The sequence below is a fragment of the Malus domestica genome, chromosome 14 (assembly GCF_042453785.1).
Source record: "Malus domestica chromosome 14, GDT2T_hap1".
Classification (NCBI taxonomy): Eukaryota; Viridiplantae; Streptophyta; class Magnoliopsida; order Rosales; family Rosaceae; genus Malus; species Malus domestica.
Window position 1 is genome coordinate 4190149 of NC_091674.1, and position 22166 is coordinate 4212314.

General features: G+C 36.7%; 1 protein-coding gene across 1 annotated transcript; it reads right to left on the minus strand.

Annotated features, from left to right (window-relative positions):
- Positions 1-14141: 14141 nt before the first annotated feature.
- On the minus strand, positions 14142-14912 carry LOC103424314 (agamous-like MADS-box protein AGL80). The gene has a single exon (XM_008362402.3). The coding sequence runs from the start codon at positions 14910-14912 to the stop codon at positions 14142-14144; it is 771 nt and encodes a 256-aa protein (XP_008360624.3).
- Positions 14913-22166: the final 7254 nt, after the last annotated feature.

Genomic DNA, 22166 nt, shown 5'->3' on the forward strand with positions numbered 1-22166 from the left:
CATTCTCTCTCTCTCTCTCCCTCTCCCTCTCTTCTTTTTTGTGCATTTTTACTCACTACCCTATAATGTTCAATACCTTATTTATCATCGGTTGATTAGTTTAAATTGTAATATTTGTGTCTATCCACTACACAAATTTCAAAATTTAACTTTATCTAACAATGATAAATAGAGTGGTGAGCATCACCAACCATCAGTTAAGGTGGTGAGAAAAAATATTTTCTTTTTATTTATGTATTTTATTATTTGAATACTTAATTCAAAAATTTATATACTAAGTTTATTTGTTATAATATTAATAGTTGCCAATTTCAAAACCAAGGGTGTTGAGATCTGTTAGTGAGATGGTAGTGGCCACAAAAACAATACCAATTGACCCGAAAAGATAAAAAGGAACCACACTCCAATCCTCATCTCTACATCTCCACTTCTGCTTGTTTTTTAATTTTTAGATTTCTTTTAGTATTTGTTTTAGTTGAGAATCTGAGTCTTGGAGAAGTGGTAACACTGTTCACAAGTTTTACTAATACAAGTGCGTGACAGATAAGTTTAAGCTTAACACTAACAAAGATAAGCTAATGAAGATATTAAAATATATAATCATACAAGCATATGACTTTACTTTTACTTATTACTTTTCTAGGTTTGATAACTCAAATATTTGTTACTTTTCTAGGTTGGCCCATCAAGTTACTGGATGCATTACTTTCTAAAGAAGTTGTTTTGCTTTTGTTTCATTGTACTTCAACATTTTCTTGCTGTTTTTTTATCTTCTGGTATGGGAAGACAAAAAAATAACATAAAAATTACAACTTGTGGCTTGGGTTTGCCTTGCCACTCAATTTGGTTGTGAGATACAAGAGAAATGGTAAGATAGAAAAAAAAAAATTACAACTAGTGTTCTTTATTTTCTTAATTCTTTTAAATGTAAGTTTGTACAACGTGCTTAGATTTGACTTGCCATTTAATTTGGTACTGTTTTTCTGTTTACTAGTTCTTCTCGAATTTATAACATACTTTTTTGTCGAAAACAGTTTTCTTCACTACTTCACAATGTTTGAATAGATGTTATTTTTTCTTGTTAATTGCTACCTAAAAAATGCGTAAAAAGTGAAGTTTGAGAACATGTCCACTTCTTTTTTATGCCTATGATGTTCTACTTTGAATTGGATTAGACATATTGGAGCTCTTTGTCCTAGTTTATTTCTATATATAAGTGGCCTAAGTTGGTATCAAAATTTTTTATGACTACATGAAAGTCAATCCCTTATAGGGTATCATTATAGACCTGTAATATGACGAGTAATGTATGTAACTTATATTTAATACACTAATATATGGTGGCCTTAAATGTGCTATTAAAATGTGTACACTTCTTTATTTTCGAATAATGTGTAGGGTTGAAAACATGTTGCAACCGATAATATGAAATTGTCTATCAAATATAAACCAAAAGAAACTATCACTTGTGTATGGCTACGATGGTTTGGTCGCCATTGAGGTAGCTTCCCACGAACACCTTATTATTTTCTAGTCTAAGTAATAGTTTTAATACAACTATTTTTTACTTGAGAAGTTACCAAATAATATCTATCCACTAGATTTATCACTCTCTTTCCTGAAAAAAAAATTGAGATTCCACCACAAAATCAATTGTCAATATGAGGAATAATTTAACTTACTTATAAACTCATACAACGCACATTTTCCCATTAATGTATGATTCATTCTAACATGCTTCCTTACGTATGGCGAATTTTTAAGCCAATTGAACACGTTGACAACACAAACGGAGGTGGCATAGAACACGTGTGGCCATTGAGTTTTGCACGTAGGACAACTTGTTCTGGTACCATGAAAAATGTTGAGATTCCACCGTATAATAATTGACAAATTGATGAGCTTTTTTTTCTTTCAATATGATGCAAATGTGGTTTACATAGTATCCTATATAAGAGTATCAAGCTCAACACGTCATCAGTTTAATGAACTATCATACAACTAATCAGACCGAAGACACAAAAAGATACAATTTCAATACCTTAAAGTGTAATATGAGAAAATTAAAAATTTGTGACTAATTTTGAAAATCACCCCATACTTGGAAGGTGTAAAATTTAATTAACGCTAATGTTTCATTGGATGCTTAACTTCATTCTAGAACTTATTGTTGAATTGAATTCTTTAAGACCCTTTGCCTTAATTGAAATGGGAAAGGCAAAAAGTTGAGATCACCTTTACTACTTACTTTAAATAATTACGTATGTGATCATTTCAATCAGTCATTTTTATGAATGCTTATTTTTCAATTGTTAAGAATTTCATTCGCCCTAAACCCAACCCTAAAACTATTTCTCTTTTCAATTTTTAGAGAGGAAATGGAAACGTGGGTACTCATTACACATGTCCACCTCTTGATGGATAAGCGTTGCCTAATAAATGCTGGGGTATGCTACACTTACACAACTTATTCACTCAATAATATGCTGGGGTATACTACACTTACACAACTTATTCTAACAAGTTTTTTTTTTTTTTACGTTTCCTTTTACGTATGTATATTGTCAGTTTAAGTATTTCTACTTCATTCATTAAGTATTAAAGTCTATTTGGTATTCCTTTTTAGTGTAGATACTGTCATTTGTAAAAAAAAAAAAAAGTATTTCTACTTCATAATAAATGTAATCGAGGTAGAGGCATGCTTGCTATTTGCGTGTTGTAAATTGAGAGGAGTCATGAATTTCACAAGGAATTTCTCCAAAGAAAAAAAAAATGTTATCTGTTGATTATTTGCCCAAAATAAATAAAACCCACTTGTTAATAAGATGCCTAGTTATTAGCTATAGTTAATAAGAAAACATAAATAGGGGTGGTTGACTCGAAAATTCTACAATGTAATGGGGATTCTTAATCCAAAATTTTTGGATGTTAAATTTAGATAATTATAATTTTGATCAAGAATCTAAATTTTTGGATTGTAAGATACGCCAAAAAATATTAGAAACTCCTGATTGACTACAAGTGAATCCCTTGTTCCCTTTTAGAGGGAACATAATGATTAGGCAAGTCAACATTAGAGTCATTACATTGCCTCCATATAGTTTGGGCTCAATAGGAAGCCGATAGTCCCCAAAATTGTTAGAATAAAGTGGACAGGGACTTTTGAAAAATGGGGAATTGGCTTTCTCAGCTATTGAAGATGTGCATGATTGACACATGTACGTACCTGCTGCCCTCACACAATTTAATTTAATTTTGGCTGTGTTTCTAGGCCGGCCATTTGCTTCGAATGTTTGAAGAATAATTAGGTTAATTTCGGAGGTGGCCAGTGTTTTGCCTTTGCTTAGAGGCAAAGCTCAGTACATTCATGTGACATCATCATAATTTAGTGCTCCCCTTTAAACTTTCAATTTCAGAACCATAAGCATCAATCATTAACAAAACCCTGTCTTTTACTCCAGAAAAATGGTCCCATGCGAGTAGGTAAAGATTTGGTTTAAACCCATGATTTGAACGATGAGACAAGGTCCATTGTCCTATTCCAAAACCTGGAATACCAAAGATGCTAATTATGTATCGATGTTTATTTTTATTCATTTTTATCGTTTGATAAGGAATCTAAAACTACAAAACATAACTACGTCACAAAATCCTGATAAATTCCAAGACGTACCCTAATGTTTATTTGTTTGCTTCTAGAATTTTAGTTCGAGGATGACAGTGAGTGAACAACTAAAGTCCAAGTTCTTGGAGAGCTGAAGAGGATGGGTGGTAGGGCGGGAGCAACCTTTCAATTCAAGTTTTCATAAGGTCTCAAATAACAGCTACAACCTCAACAGATACTAACTACCTAGTTCGAGATTATTAACGTTAATAATATAATTAGGCTTCACCATTACGATAACGTTTCCAAAGAGTATAATATATACAGAATTTTGTTCGTAGTTTTATCATCACAGTTGATTAGTTTATACAGCTGTCCTAAAATTAATTCGTGGAATCATTGATGTTTGAAATCCAAGCAAAACTTTTATAATGACAACCTAGTTTTGAAAAAGAGAAGTATATATCTTCTATTCTATTAAGAGAACTCTTCTTGCCAACTTTTTTCCTATTTTACACTCACTTTTGGATACACAATACTTACATGAGAAGGGCAAAATAGTTATTTTGTATCTTTTGAGAAAATGACAATTATATCCCCATTTTCCCTATTTTACCTTCACTTTAGATGCACAATATTTACATAAAGAGGGCAAAATGGTAATTATGTAATATTAAAAAAAATATGCCCATACTCTTTAAAAATTTTAAAAACTAATCACACTACTTAATCAAAAATAAAAAAGAAAATGAAATTGTTTACACACAAAGTGTGTGCTCATCCTCTAGTATGTATTTAAGGGTTGACAACCTAGTTTTCTTGGTGCAAGAAGTTTGTAAATTGGGTAGTGCTATCCACACACTCATTTTTATTTCTCACACACTCCTCTCAGTTTTTGGTCTTCGGATCGAATGAATTGAAGAAGATGAATGACCAAAAATTAACAATGGCGTGTGAGATGTAAAAAAGTGTGTGAATATTATTATCCTTGTAAATTAAGTAATTAAGAGTATTCACCGGTAGATTTGAAATCTTACGTTCGGTTCTTCTTTCCCTTAATATAACTTGTATAAAAATATAACAATATGGCAAAGATTACTAGCTAGTATATGAGTTCAAGTCCTCTAACCTAAACAATAGCTTTAAATAACAAAATTCTGAACTTTGATCAACATTAGCGCAGAAAATATAATGGATAGATAGAGCGATACTTGATATTGAAAACGATTCTACTTTAGGAAATATATTCCTTCTCTCAAAGAGTAGTCCAACCTTTGATGACCAAACAGGAAAATCACATTACATGGCCATACTTTACAAGTTTCTCGAAGCAGATATATAGTTGGCTCTCTAGTCTTTAACTAGCGAGCTTCTCTCCTCAATTATTCAAGATTATTGTTAACCAAATAGTACGTACGTTGCTAAAAGTGGTTAATAAATAGCAAAGCCAAATGGTCCGACTAGCTATACTCACTCAAACAATTATTAAACGCCTCATGAACAAACCTTTGCAACTTTGTTCTCTCTTTCTGCTCTCTCACTGTTTGATGTTGAATTGAGAAAGCTCTCCACCACTCGTTACTTGTATGGGTTGTGACGTGTGAAGCGTGTCCATTATATATTGAGCACCCAAAAAATATGGCGCCACGCTGGCGCACGACAAGCCACCCAAGTGGAAATCTGCTGGAGGGACAGGTACAAAAGGTGCAATGGCCTTTACGTTGTGCCTGTTAGGTTTGCAATCCACATAATCACAAACCAAGCTTTTGAACTTTCTTTTAATCTTTTAACCCTGGCGGACTACACACTACCATCATTGGCATGGCCTCATTTGGATACACGTGAGAAGATATGGAGAGAGTACTAGAGAGCTTTGTTTCTTTGCGCACGTCTAAAGGGTTTGCTTACTTGGATCGATCCACAACAGGCTGATCAAGTGGACACGTAAACCATATTTCTATATTTTCTTTATGTTTTTGTTAGTACAAGCGTGAATTAGAATTCATAATGTAAGTCCTAACCCAAAAAAAAAAAAAAATTTAGCTTTAGCAACAATAAGAAAAAGGTAGTGCTATCAACACACCAACTTTTTACTTTTACACACCTCTCTCAATGTTTGGCCGTTGGACCAAATAAATTGAAGATCAATTACCAAAAAAATAACAAGAATGGAAAAAATAAAAATAAGTGTGAATAGCACTATCTTAAAAAAAATAATGAAAACCTATTACAAGAAATAGTATAAAAGAAAGCTATGGTCATAGTGTGAGATATTAAAGGGAGAAAAACCTTGACCTAGCTAGGTAATATTAGGTCTAGGGCACGTGTTAAGGTGAGATAATCGGTTGGGATTATAATAGATATAAGATTTGATTCTCTCTAATGTAACTAAATAAAGTGATTCATATTCATACAACAGGATAATTTTGCTTGCCTAAGTTTTCATTAACCTCACTGTTGTGCTCCACTTTTATGTAGAAAGCGCATAAAATCATACATAAATTAATTACCGACCAATTAACCACTATACAGATCGACTGCCACAAATTTTTTTGCGCTTTTTAGTTTCTTTTTACTTTTCCAAATAATTAAGTGGCATGTTACTTGCTCTCACTTATCAACATGGTGTAACGGAGTGACAATAATACAATAGAATTGGAGTGCATATAATTATTTTTTCTTGGATTTGATGCATTGTATTAGTGTTCTAATCTTTTTACATCCACATATGTAACAAAATATAAAAGAGATCCTTACAAGTGTATAATGTTTACCTGGTTGCATACAGGATTTTACCATGTAATACTCTAATAGTGTTCATCGGCATCTTAAAACTGAATTGGATATGTTTATTTTTTTTTATTTGTCGTATTTTCAGGTATTCAGGAGAATTTTTTTTCCCCTTATCGGCAAAAGACCTATTTTTATATAGAAGTACGGAGTATGCAAATTCACTTCACTAGGGAAGGTAGTTTAGATCACTTATTTAAGCCGCCAACAAATTAGGCAAAAATAGGATGCTTTTGTTCACTTTGAGGTAAATTAATAATTGCTGAAAAGTATTATAGCTAGGGTGGACGAAATGGGATTGCCACTAAGAAAGTGGATTAACGTTTCTTAATCTTTGTCTTTCCCGAGTGGTGGGCGATTACATCTCCTGCATGATATGGTTAATTAAAGATAAAAATCCTTCAAAGAATCTTGTACAACTTTAATAATTCGAGGTTTTGAGATTCTTTTTTATGATGGAGGGACCAATTTGCAAGTGGTGACAGTTCCCAATTTGAATGTTTTAAAATCATAATGTTATTGTTATTCATGTATATTAGTGATAACATTAAGGTGGGTATAAATATCAGGAGTAAATTATGGTTCTTTGTTTCGTTTTCTTTTGCTCTCTTTTCTATTATTGTTGAGTATATTTTTGCTCACCAACTTATTAATTATCATTAGATTACTTTATGTTTCAAAATTTTGCCTCTTGTTCTGAGCTTATCAATAGCTGACTTGAGAGTTAGTAGGAGATTAAGGAAGATATATCCATGTGAATTATCATTATATACGTTGGTGATGCTCACCAATCTATTAATTATCATTAGATTACTTTAGGTTTCGAGATTCTGACTCTTGTTATCAGTTTATCAATAGCTGACTCGAGGATTAGTAGGAGATAAATAAAGATATATGCATGTGAATTACCATTATGTACGCGCTGTTGTCAGAGTACAGAAAAAACGTTGGTGCTCAATGATTGTCTTTCTATTTTGGCAAAGCTGGGAGTAGACGGGTTAGTTTTGAATTGGCAACTTAGCCCAAAGAGTGAAAAGGACAAGAGAACGATTTTCAAGTTAAAAACAAACCATTAATATGTATCAGGATTCAGGAAGAAAATAATGTAACAGATCAAGGAAAAACCATTGTAACTGATCAAGTGTAACTCAAGTTGGAAGCCCATGATTCTCGACCCAATGGTGATTCTTCAGACCAGATGGTTTTCTTAGCTCAGAAAAACATGATTTGACTAAGTGCTAAAAGAAGAAAGATTACTAAGGGATCAAACTTAGACATGGCTCGATTGGGTCCTAGTTGAATTAAAATTGTTAAGGATCAGAATGAGTTTTGATAAGATTCAAATTATTCTAGAAATCAAAACCTATCTTGATCAGATAAGAATTGATTAAGTTCATCAAGAGACTTGGTTCAGAATTCTAGGTCAAGTCAATGAAGCTGAGATCAGATAGAGATTGCGTTTCAATTAAAGAGGGGATTGAAGAGATAATGCCAAGGATATATAGGTAGGTGATGATGAGGCATAGTACCTCGTCAAGCTTGGTCATCACGAAATCTATCCCTATAAATAAAAGTAATTTTGGAATGTGAAAAGCCCCTTCAACTTAACAAACAACTCAAAATGCTCTACACGAAACCTTGCTTTACGTGAAATCCTCTCACACTCTTGAGAAAATACTATTTATCCTAACCCTTCGTCATCATATCTTCAGTTTAGATTGACAACACTGTGTTGGCAACTGACGATACGTTCAGTTTGGATTAATATCACTGAAGTCGTAGAATCAGTCGATCGAGAAGTACCTTCAGTTTGGACTAATAGCACTACTTCAAGTTTGATTGGTTATTTATCCAAGTCTTAGCGGGCGATGGGTCTTTGATTCTTTTGTCAAACGATGTCAATGTCGCTTCTATGATTGGATACTCCTAGTGCACTTCAAAGGCAGTCAAACGGTTGAACGACATTCACAATAAGACACTCCTCTCATTTGAGGATCTTTGTCCCTACAACCTAATACTGATTTGGCACACCTATATTTTCACAAATATAGTTAAAGTTGACAAACCTGGTGTAGAAGATCCTAAACTTCAGAGTGAATTAAATAACCTTGTCTTTAGGTTCTAAAACCCTAGGCTCAAAATGTTCCTTCCTCAACTGTAGTTGCTAAGTACAAAAGCTAGCAACGCGTTCGACACCACACCATCACATCTATTCTACTTGCTCGACTATTGGTTACAAGTTGGCAAGCTTGCATTTACAAAAAAGACGTTAACTCATAGATGTGTAATTTTTAGAGTCAATAGTAACATAGTTACGTAATGTTACAATGCACTATTGTACAAGTTTTTAATTAGTAATATTTGCCTAAAATGTAAGCACATCGTTCACAAAGTTAAAATTTTCATTATATGTACATTCTACAGTGCTAATCCAATAAAGAGTTATCAGCATTATTCAGATATATAAATACTTTTATGTTAACAAAAATAGTTTAGCAAGATAAATCCAACGTAAAAGACATTTTCTTGAAGTTCTTTAGAGAAGAAATAAAAGTTAAAAATGAAAACTGCAGTGCAGAGTCTATAAAAGAGTATAGCAGATGTATCTCCATGATTATCACCTCTCTTTGCCGCCCAGAAATTGCTGCCATGAGGATTGAATGTAATTGCAACTCAGAAATCACTCTCTTTCTCCTTTTTTTATTTACCTTGAGGTTTTGGACTCTCATGTTGCTTCTTTAAAATGGATGAGTTTGGCTTTTTATCATGAAATGAGTGGTTTCATGGACACGGTAGTACTTTAATTTCTTATCATTTTTCTCTTGACACAAATGATGATTTAGAATATATGTTGGAAACAAAATATGTGTATACATAGAAACTAAAGATTATGAGTAGATAGAAACGAGAGATTCTGTGTATACAATAATCTATTTGCTTTAAGAGATGATGTATAAATTGGTATTTGTTGATGCCTTTGAGTTATAAATTGGTATCTGTTGATGCCTAGTTTCGTGAACCACTATACATCTTGTGTTATTTACATTACTTGCAGATTTACGGTCGGATTTACGTTGTTCCAAGACCTCCGGTTTTGTGCATCAACATTTGGCGCCGTCTGTGGGAATCAACACGAAAAGTTATGTCGTTTCTCTCTCAATTTTTCACCTCCGCCGTGAATCTGCAAAATCACAAAAACCCATAAACAAAAAACACCCAAATCTCATTTCAAAGTTACCACAGTTTTTCGAATCACTTCCTAGAAAAACCCAGAAACATAAAAAATCTAGATCTGAAACACTCCATCTCTCTCTTCTCTCTCTCCTCGCTCTCCTCCGCGCTCTCAATCTTGGCTCTCCTCCCCCACCATCTTCACCGCCTCTCTCAAACTCAATCAGACAAAGGAAGCTGCCAGAAAGAAATGAACCAATTTCCAGGTTTTCATCTTCTTCCTCTAGGGTTTTCCTCCATTTCTTCATTTTCGTATCTCTCCAATTAATCCCACCACGAAACGCCCTAAAACCCCGATGAAGCTCCGGTTTGGTGAGCTGACATTTCTGGGTTTTTCTCCATATCCATGAGGACCCAGGATCCATATCCCAAACCCCATACGACTTTCGGGCGACCTGCGAGAAAATCCGGTCAATCAACCCGAACCCGGAACAGGATTTTCATTGAAAACATCCATGAGAGCAGTGCTGAGCCTAGGGATGGTGCGACGGTGCAGATGACCGTCCTGTTCTTCAAAGCCTGTCTAACCTTCTGGGTTTGAGCCTCCAAAATCGCTGTTTCCCATTTTCACAACCTCACCCACGGTGGAGCTTGGCCGCGCCCGCTTCACGACTTTGAATCGATTTCTCTCTCCAAGGGTTTCAAAGGTGTTTTCAGGCTCCCAATTCGATGCCACGAACGCCTTCTCCGACGACGATTTCATGGCTTCTTAGTCCACTTAATTCGGCGATTCCAGCGATTATAACCCGTCCAATTCCTAAGCCCTAGATCCCGCCGCCTCTGTTCCCACCAATTCGGCTAGAGATGGCGCTCCAGCTGGCGGATCTAGGTTGTTGGAGGCTAAAGATGTCGAATTGCCGAAAGGCAAACCCGTGGATTTGAATATTGGAGGTAAAGGTTTGGATGTGATGGACAAAGATGTGGATTCCGACATTGAGGAGGCTAACAATGGAGCTGATGCTATGGGTTTGGACCGGTGATTCCCGGGCTATCAGATACCTTTCCGGTCAGTGGTGCTCGGTGAATGTCGGAAACCCAGAAGGTTCAAGAAGGGACGGTGAGAGAGACGAAGATGATCTCGGAAAACGCTAAGGAATTATTGCCAAAGCAAGTGGAACAGCTAAGAGCAGTGAAAAGAGAATATTCCTAGAAATTGGCTCTGCTTTTTATTCTGGCATGTACTAGTGCGGCTCAGTATGATGGAGAAGGGAATAAGCTTTTTGATCTAAGACCCCACACTGTGTCAATCTTGGAGTTTGGAGCAGTTGAAGACGGGACCCAAGGTGGTGAAGGGGGATCCTGCTGATAGAAAAATCAGAGAAAAGAGCACATGGGTCATGTACTTTCTTACCCACCATGTGGAGGCAAAATCTAGTCTGGTTGGCAGCGAGCCTTGAAAAGAGGGAAAGTTTTGTTGACAGAAAAATCAGAGAATGAGCGAGGAGAGCACATGGGAAACAAAAACAAAAGCAACAAAAGTGCAAAGGAAAGGCAAAAGCAATTAAGTGAGCGGCGGGAAACAATAGCAAAAGCAAGGAACAAACATCCCACCAGAAGGATGTGGTTTACTTTCCTTATTTTTGAATGATGTAATTTATTTTTCGTATCTTTCGGAGATATTTGTATAAACCCCATCAGAGGGTAAAAAAAAAAAAAAAACAGCAAAGCCCAAAATAAATGGGCTGGAATGTTGTGTAGAGGGCGAAGGCCCATAAGCCCAAAATAGCTCCAACCATGCGATCAAAAGTACGCCCAGTACTTCCAAAATTATTCGGCAACCTGCCGCTATCATCACCAACCAGGTGACCAAAAGTACGCCCAGTACTCCAAAAATTATTCGGCAACCTGCCGCTATTACCACCAACCAGGTGATGAAATGTACAACCCGTACTCTAAAATCATTTGGCAACTAGCCATTCATGCCACCAACCAGGTGATGAAATGTACAACCCGTACTCTCCTTCATGCCACCAACCAGGTGATCAAAAGTACGCCAAGTACTCTAAATTATATATGAGTATTACTCATGTCATTCATACATAAACATTCATGAGCATCACTCATGACAATCATACATAAACATTCATGTCAACATTCATGAGCATCACTCATGTTAACATTTATGAGCATCACTCATGACAACATCCATGAGCATCACTCATGTCAATCAACATAAACATTCATGAGCATCACTCATGTCAATCAGCTTCAAAAGCTTTATTTACAGAGCTCTAGCTTTAAAAGCTTCATTTACAGAGCTCCAGCTTCAAAAGCTTTATTTACAAAAGCTTTAGCTTCAAAAGCTTCATTTACAGAGCTCTAGCTTCAAAAGCTTCATTTACAGAGCTCCAGCTTCTTCAAAAGCTTCATTTACAGAGCTCCAGCTTCAAAAGCTTCATTTACAAAAGCTCTAGCTTCAAAAGCTTCATTTACAGAGCTCCAGCTTCAAACCTTCACTTGCAAAGCTTCACCTACAAAGCTTCAGTGCAGGGTATACAAATACCGCATCCGAATAAATCACCACTTCGACCCATACATGGATTCAATTTGAAGTCTCCAGCTAACAGACTTTATTGACCGAAGACTTGGGGGACTACAATATGTACCATATATTGGGCCTCAATTGGACCTCATGATAAATACTTGGGGGACTTAGCCCATTATTTATGTATTGAGGAACGAGCCCTTATTCTATAAAATGGACTCCCTCACTTTCATTAGAGAGCACCCATTATTCATGTACTGAGGAGCGAGCCCTTATTTTATAAAAGGGACTCCTTCACCTTCATTAGAGAGCAACGTCGCCAGTTGAGCAATCGCCTCGCCGCGAGCATCACTCCTAACCACGAGCATCATGCCAGCTGAGGACCCCTCACCCTCACAATTAGGGGAGGCCAATTCCTAAGGCTCCTCACCATCTCAACGCTCTCACTCTCAGAGCTCTCTCTCTCCCTCACTTCTCAGAGAAATACAATACAATCAGTGTGGACGTAGCCCAAACCTTGGAGTGAACCACGATACATCTTGTGTTATTTACATTACTTGCAGATTTACGGTCGGATTTACGTTGTTCCAAGACCTTCAATTTTGGGCATCAACAGTATCGAACTCGCCCATTACAAAATTTGTTTGTCTATTAGAATGTCAACTGTAATGTCTATTTATAGATCACTTTAGAATCTACTTGGATCCAAAATCATAGGTTCACTTTTTACATCAATAAGGAACTAAACGCAGATGTTATGACATATCGGCTTCAAGGGGGACAACCACATATATTTAATAATACTTGCAACATTCTTCTTTGGATGTCCACCTGCCAATGATTGTTACTTCAAACCTAGTAGAGCATTTCTCATACCTTGAGGACAGCGAAAATGGTCGTGAAATCCTCGGATTGCTGGAAAAGTTACACCTTTGTCGCGGACTTGCCGAAGTTTCAACGTCCAAACTGAAGCTTGCGTTATAGGTGGTGGTGGCTGGCTCTGAGACGCAAGGAGAAAGACGATGGCCGATAGCGAAAATCCGGGAAAGTAGAGCTCGGCTCCGCCGAGGAACTTGGCCAAACAGTGAGGACTTCGGGTGAGTTATATTCGTAAAGAGGTGACAAGTTGAAAGCGGGTGGTGGCGAACTATTTCGAAGTCAGAATCGGCCGGAAAGCAAAGTGTATGCCCACTGAAAGGCTCATCATGTAGAAAATGTCAAAGTAAAGGGTACTGTTGCCATCAGTCTCTCTAAAGTCAGTTCCTAATGTAGGTGTTTTTTGTACTGGAAGCATATGATGTAACAAGCACAACTATTGAGAGGCTCGCTTATGGAGTTTCGCTGATCCTTTTTTGTAGTCACTAATTAGCCGGTCTTTTGTAAATTTCAGAGTTTATCCTTGTCTACTTTTCAGAATTGGCTATGAAATGATATATAATGACTATTTGGCCAAGTCACATTTAGGCATTTCACTCTATTTTGTTACAAAAACTTGACTTCAGATTGAGTAAACAAATAATTGTGTAAGAATAGGAAAATGGTTGTGATGTCATTTCCTTGTGATATCATTATTGTGAGGATAACGCTAGATTTCCCAAGTTTTATCCCGAGTTTTATCATATATCATGGTACAAAATTATATATCCGATTGTTCTTGCTCTCATCCATGCTTTTTTGCCAAACTTTTTAAGAAAAGCTTCTTTTAAAATTATATTATATATGTATATGTTTCTCCCTTATGATACAATTTTTTTTCTTTTTGTTGGAAATGATACAAACTTAAACAAATAAGAAAATGACATACAATTAAAAACAAAGACCTCATTTTTTCATTATATTAGAAATGGATACATCGTTCAAACATGACAAGAAAAATAATCATGTCCTTGGAAATACATCCATCAATGCAGCAACCCTAGAGAAATACAATACTACATGTTTTCTCTTTTTTTTTTTTCTTTCTTAGTATTCTGAATTCGGTTTTATTCATCCTACCAAGGACATTGCAGTTCAAAGAAAGAAGCAAGTTTTCTAGTTACCATGCTGTGGCGGATCCTCTGCATCATCATCATCTGCAACGCTGCCTTCGATAGCAACACCCATCAGTCTAATGCGCTTACCTTTTTTTCCAGTTATATTCTCACTTTGCTTCACCATCTCATGGCTCACATCAGGTTGCCCTACCTCTTTTCCAGCTCCACTGTGAGACATCAGCCCCAGCCCTAGGGCATCTCCAGAGTTCTCAATCCCATTGGCAGCAATATTACCAGCAGCGTTCTCAATCTCCTTCCCTTTCTCATAGTTGGAGGTGCCTTGTTCGCGATTCGGGTCCTCTTTCTCCAAATGCGCAACCAATTTCTTGATCCCGTACATTTTTTCCTCACAAAAGGAAACCAAATCAGTCATGTCACTTCTTTCAAATTCATTCAGTGATTTACCTTCGTGAACTTGATGCACGAGTTTGTTCACTTTCATTTCCCGAATCTGTTTGTTGATCTTTTTTATTCTTTCTCGGAATCTGACCGCACTCTCCAGAAGATACGTCTCTTGGTTCAACGACTTCTTGTACCGCTCCACATTCGGTATGCTGAAGAACCCTTTAATCAGTTCTTCCACCTCCGGGTGAGAAGGCCACAACGTTGGATCATTGTTTTCTTGCCCGTATACGATGGCAAAGGCATTCACTTGGCATAAGGTGGCTATTTCATCCATTTTCCTTAACAAATTTGCCTTCCTCTTTCTAAAGCATTCTTTCCTAGCTCTATCATTTTCCACCCATTGAAGTTTCACCTTCTTACCCATGGTTTGATGTTGTTTTCTAGTTGATAATTAAGCTCTCTATTTACTGTTTCTCTAGGCTTAAACTCTATCGTGCTCTAAGACATACGCAGCCTAGCGGTATTTATATATTTATAATAGCATGGATATGACTCAATGCCATTATTTAGATATTAACATAATTGGAAAAAGCAAAGAAATCGTTAGGAAGATATTGGTCATTTATATTGTTCATGCATTTTAGAACCAAAATCTGTATGTGAAGATTTAAAACTATGCTGTTTAGTAAGAAAATTAATTTTACATCTACCTAATATAAGGGAATTGTCGTTGTTAATAATTTAAATGGTAAGTGACGAAAACGCATCTGATTAATTTGGAACCCACATTCAATTATTTTTAGCCAAAAACCTTTAAATTAAGGAAACAAAACTTAATAAAATATGACATTATAAGATAAGATATGGGCCAATTTTTCCATTCCTGCCTAAATTCTTATCGGTATAATTGTAACGGCCCGCCAACTCAAATAAATTTTTGTGTAAACTTAACTCTGCCAACGCCACCAATTTAAAAGTGAGTGATGTTTCAATGTGAATATTACGATGCAAATCAAATAATTTTTTTAATATGTATATAGCGCGGCCAACTCAAAAGAGAGTAGTGTTTTAATGTAAATGAAGCACCGCTAATTTAAAATAGAGTATTATTTTAGTGTAAATATCACGCCACCAACTCAATACTTTTTAGTGTACATGTAACGTCGTCAACTCAAAACAAAATCATTGTTAAAATAGAACAATTAAATTGAAATTTCAGTTGAATATTAAAGTGCGAAATAAATAAGACTACAAAATAATAGGAATATTATTAAACAAACAAGAATATCCGAACAGCTACAAAACCCTAAAAGGCTACATCGTAACTAACTTGTTCTCTAATGAATAATAAAGCACTCTATTTATAATAAACTAACCATAATCTCTAACAAAACCTAATTCTAACGGGCTAAGCCCAAATCCTAAATCTATTATTTTCCAACACCCCCCGTCAAACTCATAGCAGTAAACAACATGAGTTTGCCAACAAGTAGATGTGGATGCAGGTTTCGTTAATTGGACAAACAGGCAGGCTCTGCAATATGGATAGACAGACAGCTAGGCTCCATAACGCGGACAGACATACGGGCAGGATCCGAAATGCGGATAGACAATCAGGCAGGCTCCGCAACGTGGATAGATAGTCACACAGGCTCCACAACAGACAGACAGGCATGCTCCACAATGCAAACAGACAGACAAGCCAAACAAAAGGCTCAACAGTAGCTTCAATCAACAAGCCCAACAAAGAGCCTTCAAACAAATCATAACAGCCCAACATATCGTGGGCTCCAAACCCATTTTTTTTCTTTCTACTTTTCTTCTTCTTTCCTGGGACGGCAAAGCAAAAACAAAGTTTTGATGCAAACAGATGCGGGTACGAAGATGCAGATTCAAAGGGTACGGGTACAGGGGTTTCAGGGCTTATGCACACGACAACGAGGGATGACGGGTTACGGAAACCCGTCAAGCTGCAGGTGCAGTGGTGCAGGTACGAAATCGTTAGTACAGGGTATGGGGCAGTGAAGTGGTGTGACGGTGAAGTGCAAATTAAAGCGGCGTCGAGGATGCGGGTTTGGTGAGGAGGTGCAGGTTATGGATGGAACTGATCAGGTTTCGATGCAGTGGAGATGGCAAGTATGGTGCAGAGCATAAATGGCGGGTTTATCAAATCTGATTTGCAGGAGTTCAGGTGGAAACGAACTCGATCCGAGTGGTTCTTAGGTCGGAGCTTCGTCAAAACGTGCAGATGACCAGAGACGAATACGAATGATGGGGAATGAGCAGAAGGCCGTCAACACAACTGAAAAAATTAAACACACTTTTTTTTTTCCTGCAAACTGTCAAACACAACTAGACAATCTGAACATGAACGACAAACGGACACAAGCAAACGGATACCAACCCAAAGCAGATTAAATCCTGAAAGATGAAACCTGCTTTGATACCAAGTTGAATATCAGAGTACGGAACAACCAAGACTACAAAATAATAAGAATATTATTAAACAAACGAGAATGCCAGTACGACTACAAAACCCTAAGAGGCTACATCGTGACTAACTTGTTCTTTAATGAGTAACAAAGCACTCTATTTATAATAAACTAACTCTAATTTCTAACAAAACCTAATTCTAACGGGCTGAGCCCAAATCCTAAATCTATTATTTTCCAACAATTTCTTCGTAATTTAAGAATATAATTTTATAGCTATGTTTATTTATATATTGTCAACCTATATATTGTAACATTTAAATTATAAATTCAAAAATTGATAAGACTGTGTGCAAAGGTGCTGGGCGCTAGGCGCTAGGTGTGGCTCCAATCACGTGTAAAGGGTATTCCGATCATTCAGGCCACCCTACATGCCACGTGGCATGGGCTTCGAAAATCATGGTCTCACAATTGCACCTCATTATGATTCTGAGAAGGCATTCCCACATGAGGAAGGATGATTATAAATAGACCATACGTGAATCTCTCCATAAATGACCTAGCATCATAATGCCCTTAAAAAATCTCTCGAAGATCTATCTTGTTGGAGAATTGAATCAAATGTATAACTCCTAGTCCGAGGTTCCGAGCTCATAACTTGAAAGCTGAGTGAATAGCAAGACAAGTGAATTTGCCTACGCCATGTGTGATTTTTCCACTTATAGTAAATTTGAAATTTCTTCCAGATTAACCATTAATCCAGAGAAAACATGTTTTTCATAGAGCTATTTCATATGTTAGAACGAACATGGTTCTGAATCATGGTTCCGAATTTGTACTCCGTAAATCGGAGTAATGAATATTTATACTCCCAGCGCAAGAACTCTGTGCAATGTGAATGCTCTAGATGGGTCTCCTTAATTAGAATCCAGGTTGCTATTACACCCTTAGAGGATCTTGATATATTGAATCACGTTAGTGTAAGTTGTGAGTGTCAAAGAACCGTGCTCACTGTTTCTTGACATACAAGTAACTTGGTCAATTCGAGTTAATAGTTGAGAAAATTATGGAGCCTTATTTGATCAGGTTGATGAGTCCTTATTTAGTGCAATTAATCTTGAAAACCTTAATTAGTTGACAAAGAATTCGTTACCAAAAATGACTACTATGATATCCTAATTGATTTGGAATATCCTTGTAATGAACTAAATAGGCCGAATTACAAGGATCGTATCAGTATGTTAGGGAGGTCCCTGCACTCACAACAATCATTCTATTCTAGACTTCTAGTGCAAAACCCTATTTTTGTGCACAAGTACTCTCGGCTGCTAGACTGTAGAAGTTCCTCCTTGAAACCCTAGCATCATGTCTTCTTCTTCTATAGATAAGTTTATTTCCTTTTCATGTCGGTTTGGTTATCACACTCGTGATCCTAATGTCTTGTTGTCCTTATAATTTCATAATATGTCTTACATTAAGGGCATGGTTAGTGGATTTAAGGATCAGGAACACCTTTAGAATCCTTTTTGAATTGATCTTTAATTGTCGTTGACCTAAACTCAATCCAAACTAAGCATTTGCTTAATCTGGAATGATAAGTCCTATTGGATGAGTTCCGTAAGAGATTTGGACATGTTAGTTCTACGTAAATTTGTTAAAAAAAAAACTCATTTATGTTTTGACATATGTTCTTATCAATATGTGATTGTGTAAATCCTAAGTAGAGATAGAATAGGAATCCCTTGGGATCTAGAAGATTTTTCCTAATATACTTTGTATTACTTGGATGCAAGTTTCTCTCATCCTGATTACTATAAATAAAGGCACAAGGACTGGGGAATTAACACACAATTCCTCAAGTCTATTCTCCAATCTCTTACTCTTCCCTTTGCCGCACCTCTCTATTAAATATAGGCCACAACACGTTATCAGCACACTCTTCACGCTGTGCTAAAAAGAATTTATTAGTATTCAATCAGGGAGTATTACGTTCCAATTATTTTAATTGATTAAATTTTAATTTTATTCAATTCATATACTTTTATTGATTCAATTTATTTCTCTTCTTATGTTGAACGTGATACAAGCTTGAAGATGAAAGCCGAAATTGAAGAAAGTACTCCTACAAACCCGTTCACAATATTCATCACGCAATCTAGGTTCTTCAAAAACAACGGTTTTTATCTCAATATTTTTTCAGCCTTGATTGCAAGAACCTTCACCATAATGCATGACCCAATTTTACGATTTACGAATTTTAGATTCTACATAAATTGTTTATGCATGATATCCATAATTTTGCTATTATGTGAATTGAATATGTGTGAATAAGGAAAAAAAAGGAAAGAAAAAAAAAAGATGTTGAAACCTTAGAATTTGTATTGGGCTTGAAAAACCTAGTTTGTTTTTTTTACTAGGCCCTAATTTCATATGGCCAGCGAGCAGCTTGAATTGAACCAAGCTTGCTCTAACTTGGGCCTAGAAACATGGCACACCTGTTCTTGTTTGGCCCAACCCAAAAAGCCCAACGCTTGAGTACCCAACTCGCGCTGGAGCCGCTGAGCCGAAGCTCGTGCTAAGCCAGAGCCACTAGCCAGAATGACTTGTCGTTTATACCGTCTTCTTCGTCCACCTCATTGCAATTATGAGATTTTTCTGTCGAGATATATGATCTCCGACCATATAGACACTTGCAGACGTTTCTAGGTGAGACTTACAATTTTATGATGACCTGAAGTCGTCATAGTGGTGAAAGTCGACGACTAGAGATCATCAGATCTCATCCCCGAGATTAAGGCTTTGAGGTTGCTTTGATTCTCAATTGAAATACAATTTTTAATACTTCAAAAGGGTTTGGAACACCATCCCGACGTAACTCCAGCATCATCTTCTTAGAAATCACCGCCGCCTGCAGCGCCGTGCCTTGTTTTGTCGATTGCAACACACCCAGCCTTCGCTGGGGTGTCCTCAACCTAACCCGAGGCCTTGGGCCTCCATGTTTTTGCTTAGCCCACTATGACCCTAGCCCACATTCTTTGGGCCAGGTCTTGACAGCATACCCCACACAAAAAAAAAAAAACAAAAGTGGCGATAAGCCCAGTTTGGCTTTCCCACCCGTTTTGGCTTTTTCCAGCCCACTTGTTTTCTCCCAATGGACCTATAGTCCAACCCATGTGTGAGAAAAACATTTTTCTTTATGTGCCTATTTATTTTAGCCCATATGAAACCTTAAACCCTAGTATCGGGATTTAGTTTTCACCTTTTCTTTCTTAACCCATACTTGGGTCTGGGTTCTGTTAACCCAACTCTTCTCATTGGCCCACAGCCCAACCAATTAAAATAATATTTTTGGACTTAAAGCTCCAAACTTTTAGGGTCGTTTCCCTAAACTTTCACAAGGCTACCCACTATATTATATATGTTTTCTCTTGCTTTATATATTTTTGTCTTGTATATATTGTGTTTGTTTGCAGGTTTTATGAACCTGAAGTTCATACTTCTGAACCCTAAGTTTCGGGAAAGTGCCATAGAAACCTGAAGTTTCTTAATGCGCAACACTCATGTTGAGACCCGAAGTTCTCCATGCTTAAATCCGTTTAAACCAAACCATATCTTAGAGCCTGAATGTTCTAACTTTGATGTTTATGGAAATTTTATTTTCTAAAACACCAATCAAATTCTTGTTTTCGTCATTCAGCGTATTGTCAAACCTTAACAAGTTCAATTTCACTGATTTGGAAGTTTTGAATAAGAAACTACTTTATGTGGATACAAGACGTGACACCCCACTTGACTACGGCTAGTAACGAAATCATTGTAGCCAATTATGGTGTGGAAGAGCTGAATAAGCCTCCGCTATGATCTTTATTCGAAAACTTATGACTGAGGCATATCAAATGGAAGTACCTCACTGCCGAGGACTCCATGGCTCTTTGACTCGCTATGGACCATTTCAAATCATGCCAATATGAATTCTTGCCTGAAGCAAAACATGATTGAAACCTTTACGTCCATTAATAGGTATAATTCTGAAGTTTATATTCGATCGAATTTTGACTGGAAGAAAACTTTTCGCATTTTTCTATATCTCGAAATTGCTCTTGAAGTGGCAGTATAGAGAGCAGAAGTTACCAAATTCTTGAATTTGATTACTACCACACTTGTGAGAGAAAGGTACCCTAGCAATTCGGTTGGGAGGTACCAAACGATATAGACCCAGCTTCAGCTGGAGTCTACCGAATGGTGATGCCCTGCTTCGGCAAGGATGCACTAAACAATAATGCTCTGCTTCAGCAGAGGCCTACCGAACCCAAATCTGGGCCCCTCTCTCTTTCTCATAATCCCATTTTTTGAAGGTATTTTACAACATATGGTAGAATCAGGCCTTGCCAAAAGGTGGAATAACGCCCAAGCATGACCCTTAAAGAATAAAGGATAGTATTCCCGAACCTCAACCTTACAAAATCTAACTCAATTTTGACGGAATAGATCATTGGTTATGCACTTGTATGTGCCTCTACCAATGTTGTTGAGGAGTACCATTCCCGTAGTCAATTTGTTATACTAATTTTGCTCCACCTAACACATTTGGAAGAGCGAAATTTGACATGGAAGGCCTATTGGCCGAACCCCCTTGTCTTTTTGGTTTATTTTGTGAATAATTGATTTTATTCTCTGATTTAAGATTGATGATTGGATGTCATTATTGTTCTCAAATAAGAGTTAATTAACGAAATTACCACATGTGACTACAATTAACTCATGCTTAGGTATGTTTATGGGGAAATTAGTTGTCTGGTTCTATGGTTAGGTATGTTTATGGGGAAATTAGTTGTCTGGTTCTATGCTAACTTTATACCTAATCATCCCATGACAACCTTTCAGGCTTATCCAACCTGATTATGGAGCATGTCATTGCCCTATATTGTCTATTGGTACTAATTTTACCATAAAAGGGAAGCCTTATACTCACTCGTTCCGGAATAATGCCTTTTTGAGCTTCAAGAATATTCTAGAGTATTATTACCATATTGAAACTAATGTAGAAAATGGAGTAAAATTCTTTGGCATATTACTATAGTGCACTTCCTACGAATATAGCTAGAAGCCTATTCTAGAAAAGATGGAACACTTAACGAGTGGATTACACATATTCAAGCCACTATGTGGCCAGCCAGAAGCCCACTATTCTGAAGGAGTTTTTGCTATGGATGTACGTTTGGGATATCTAGGATGATCTGTGATGT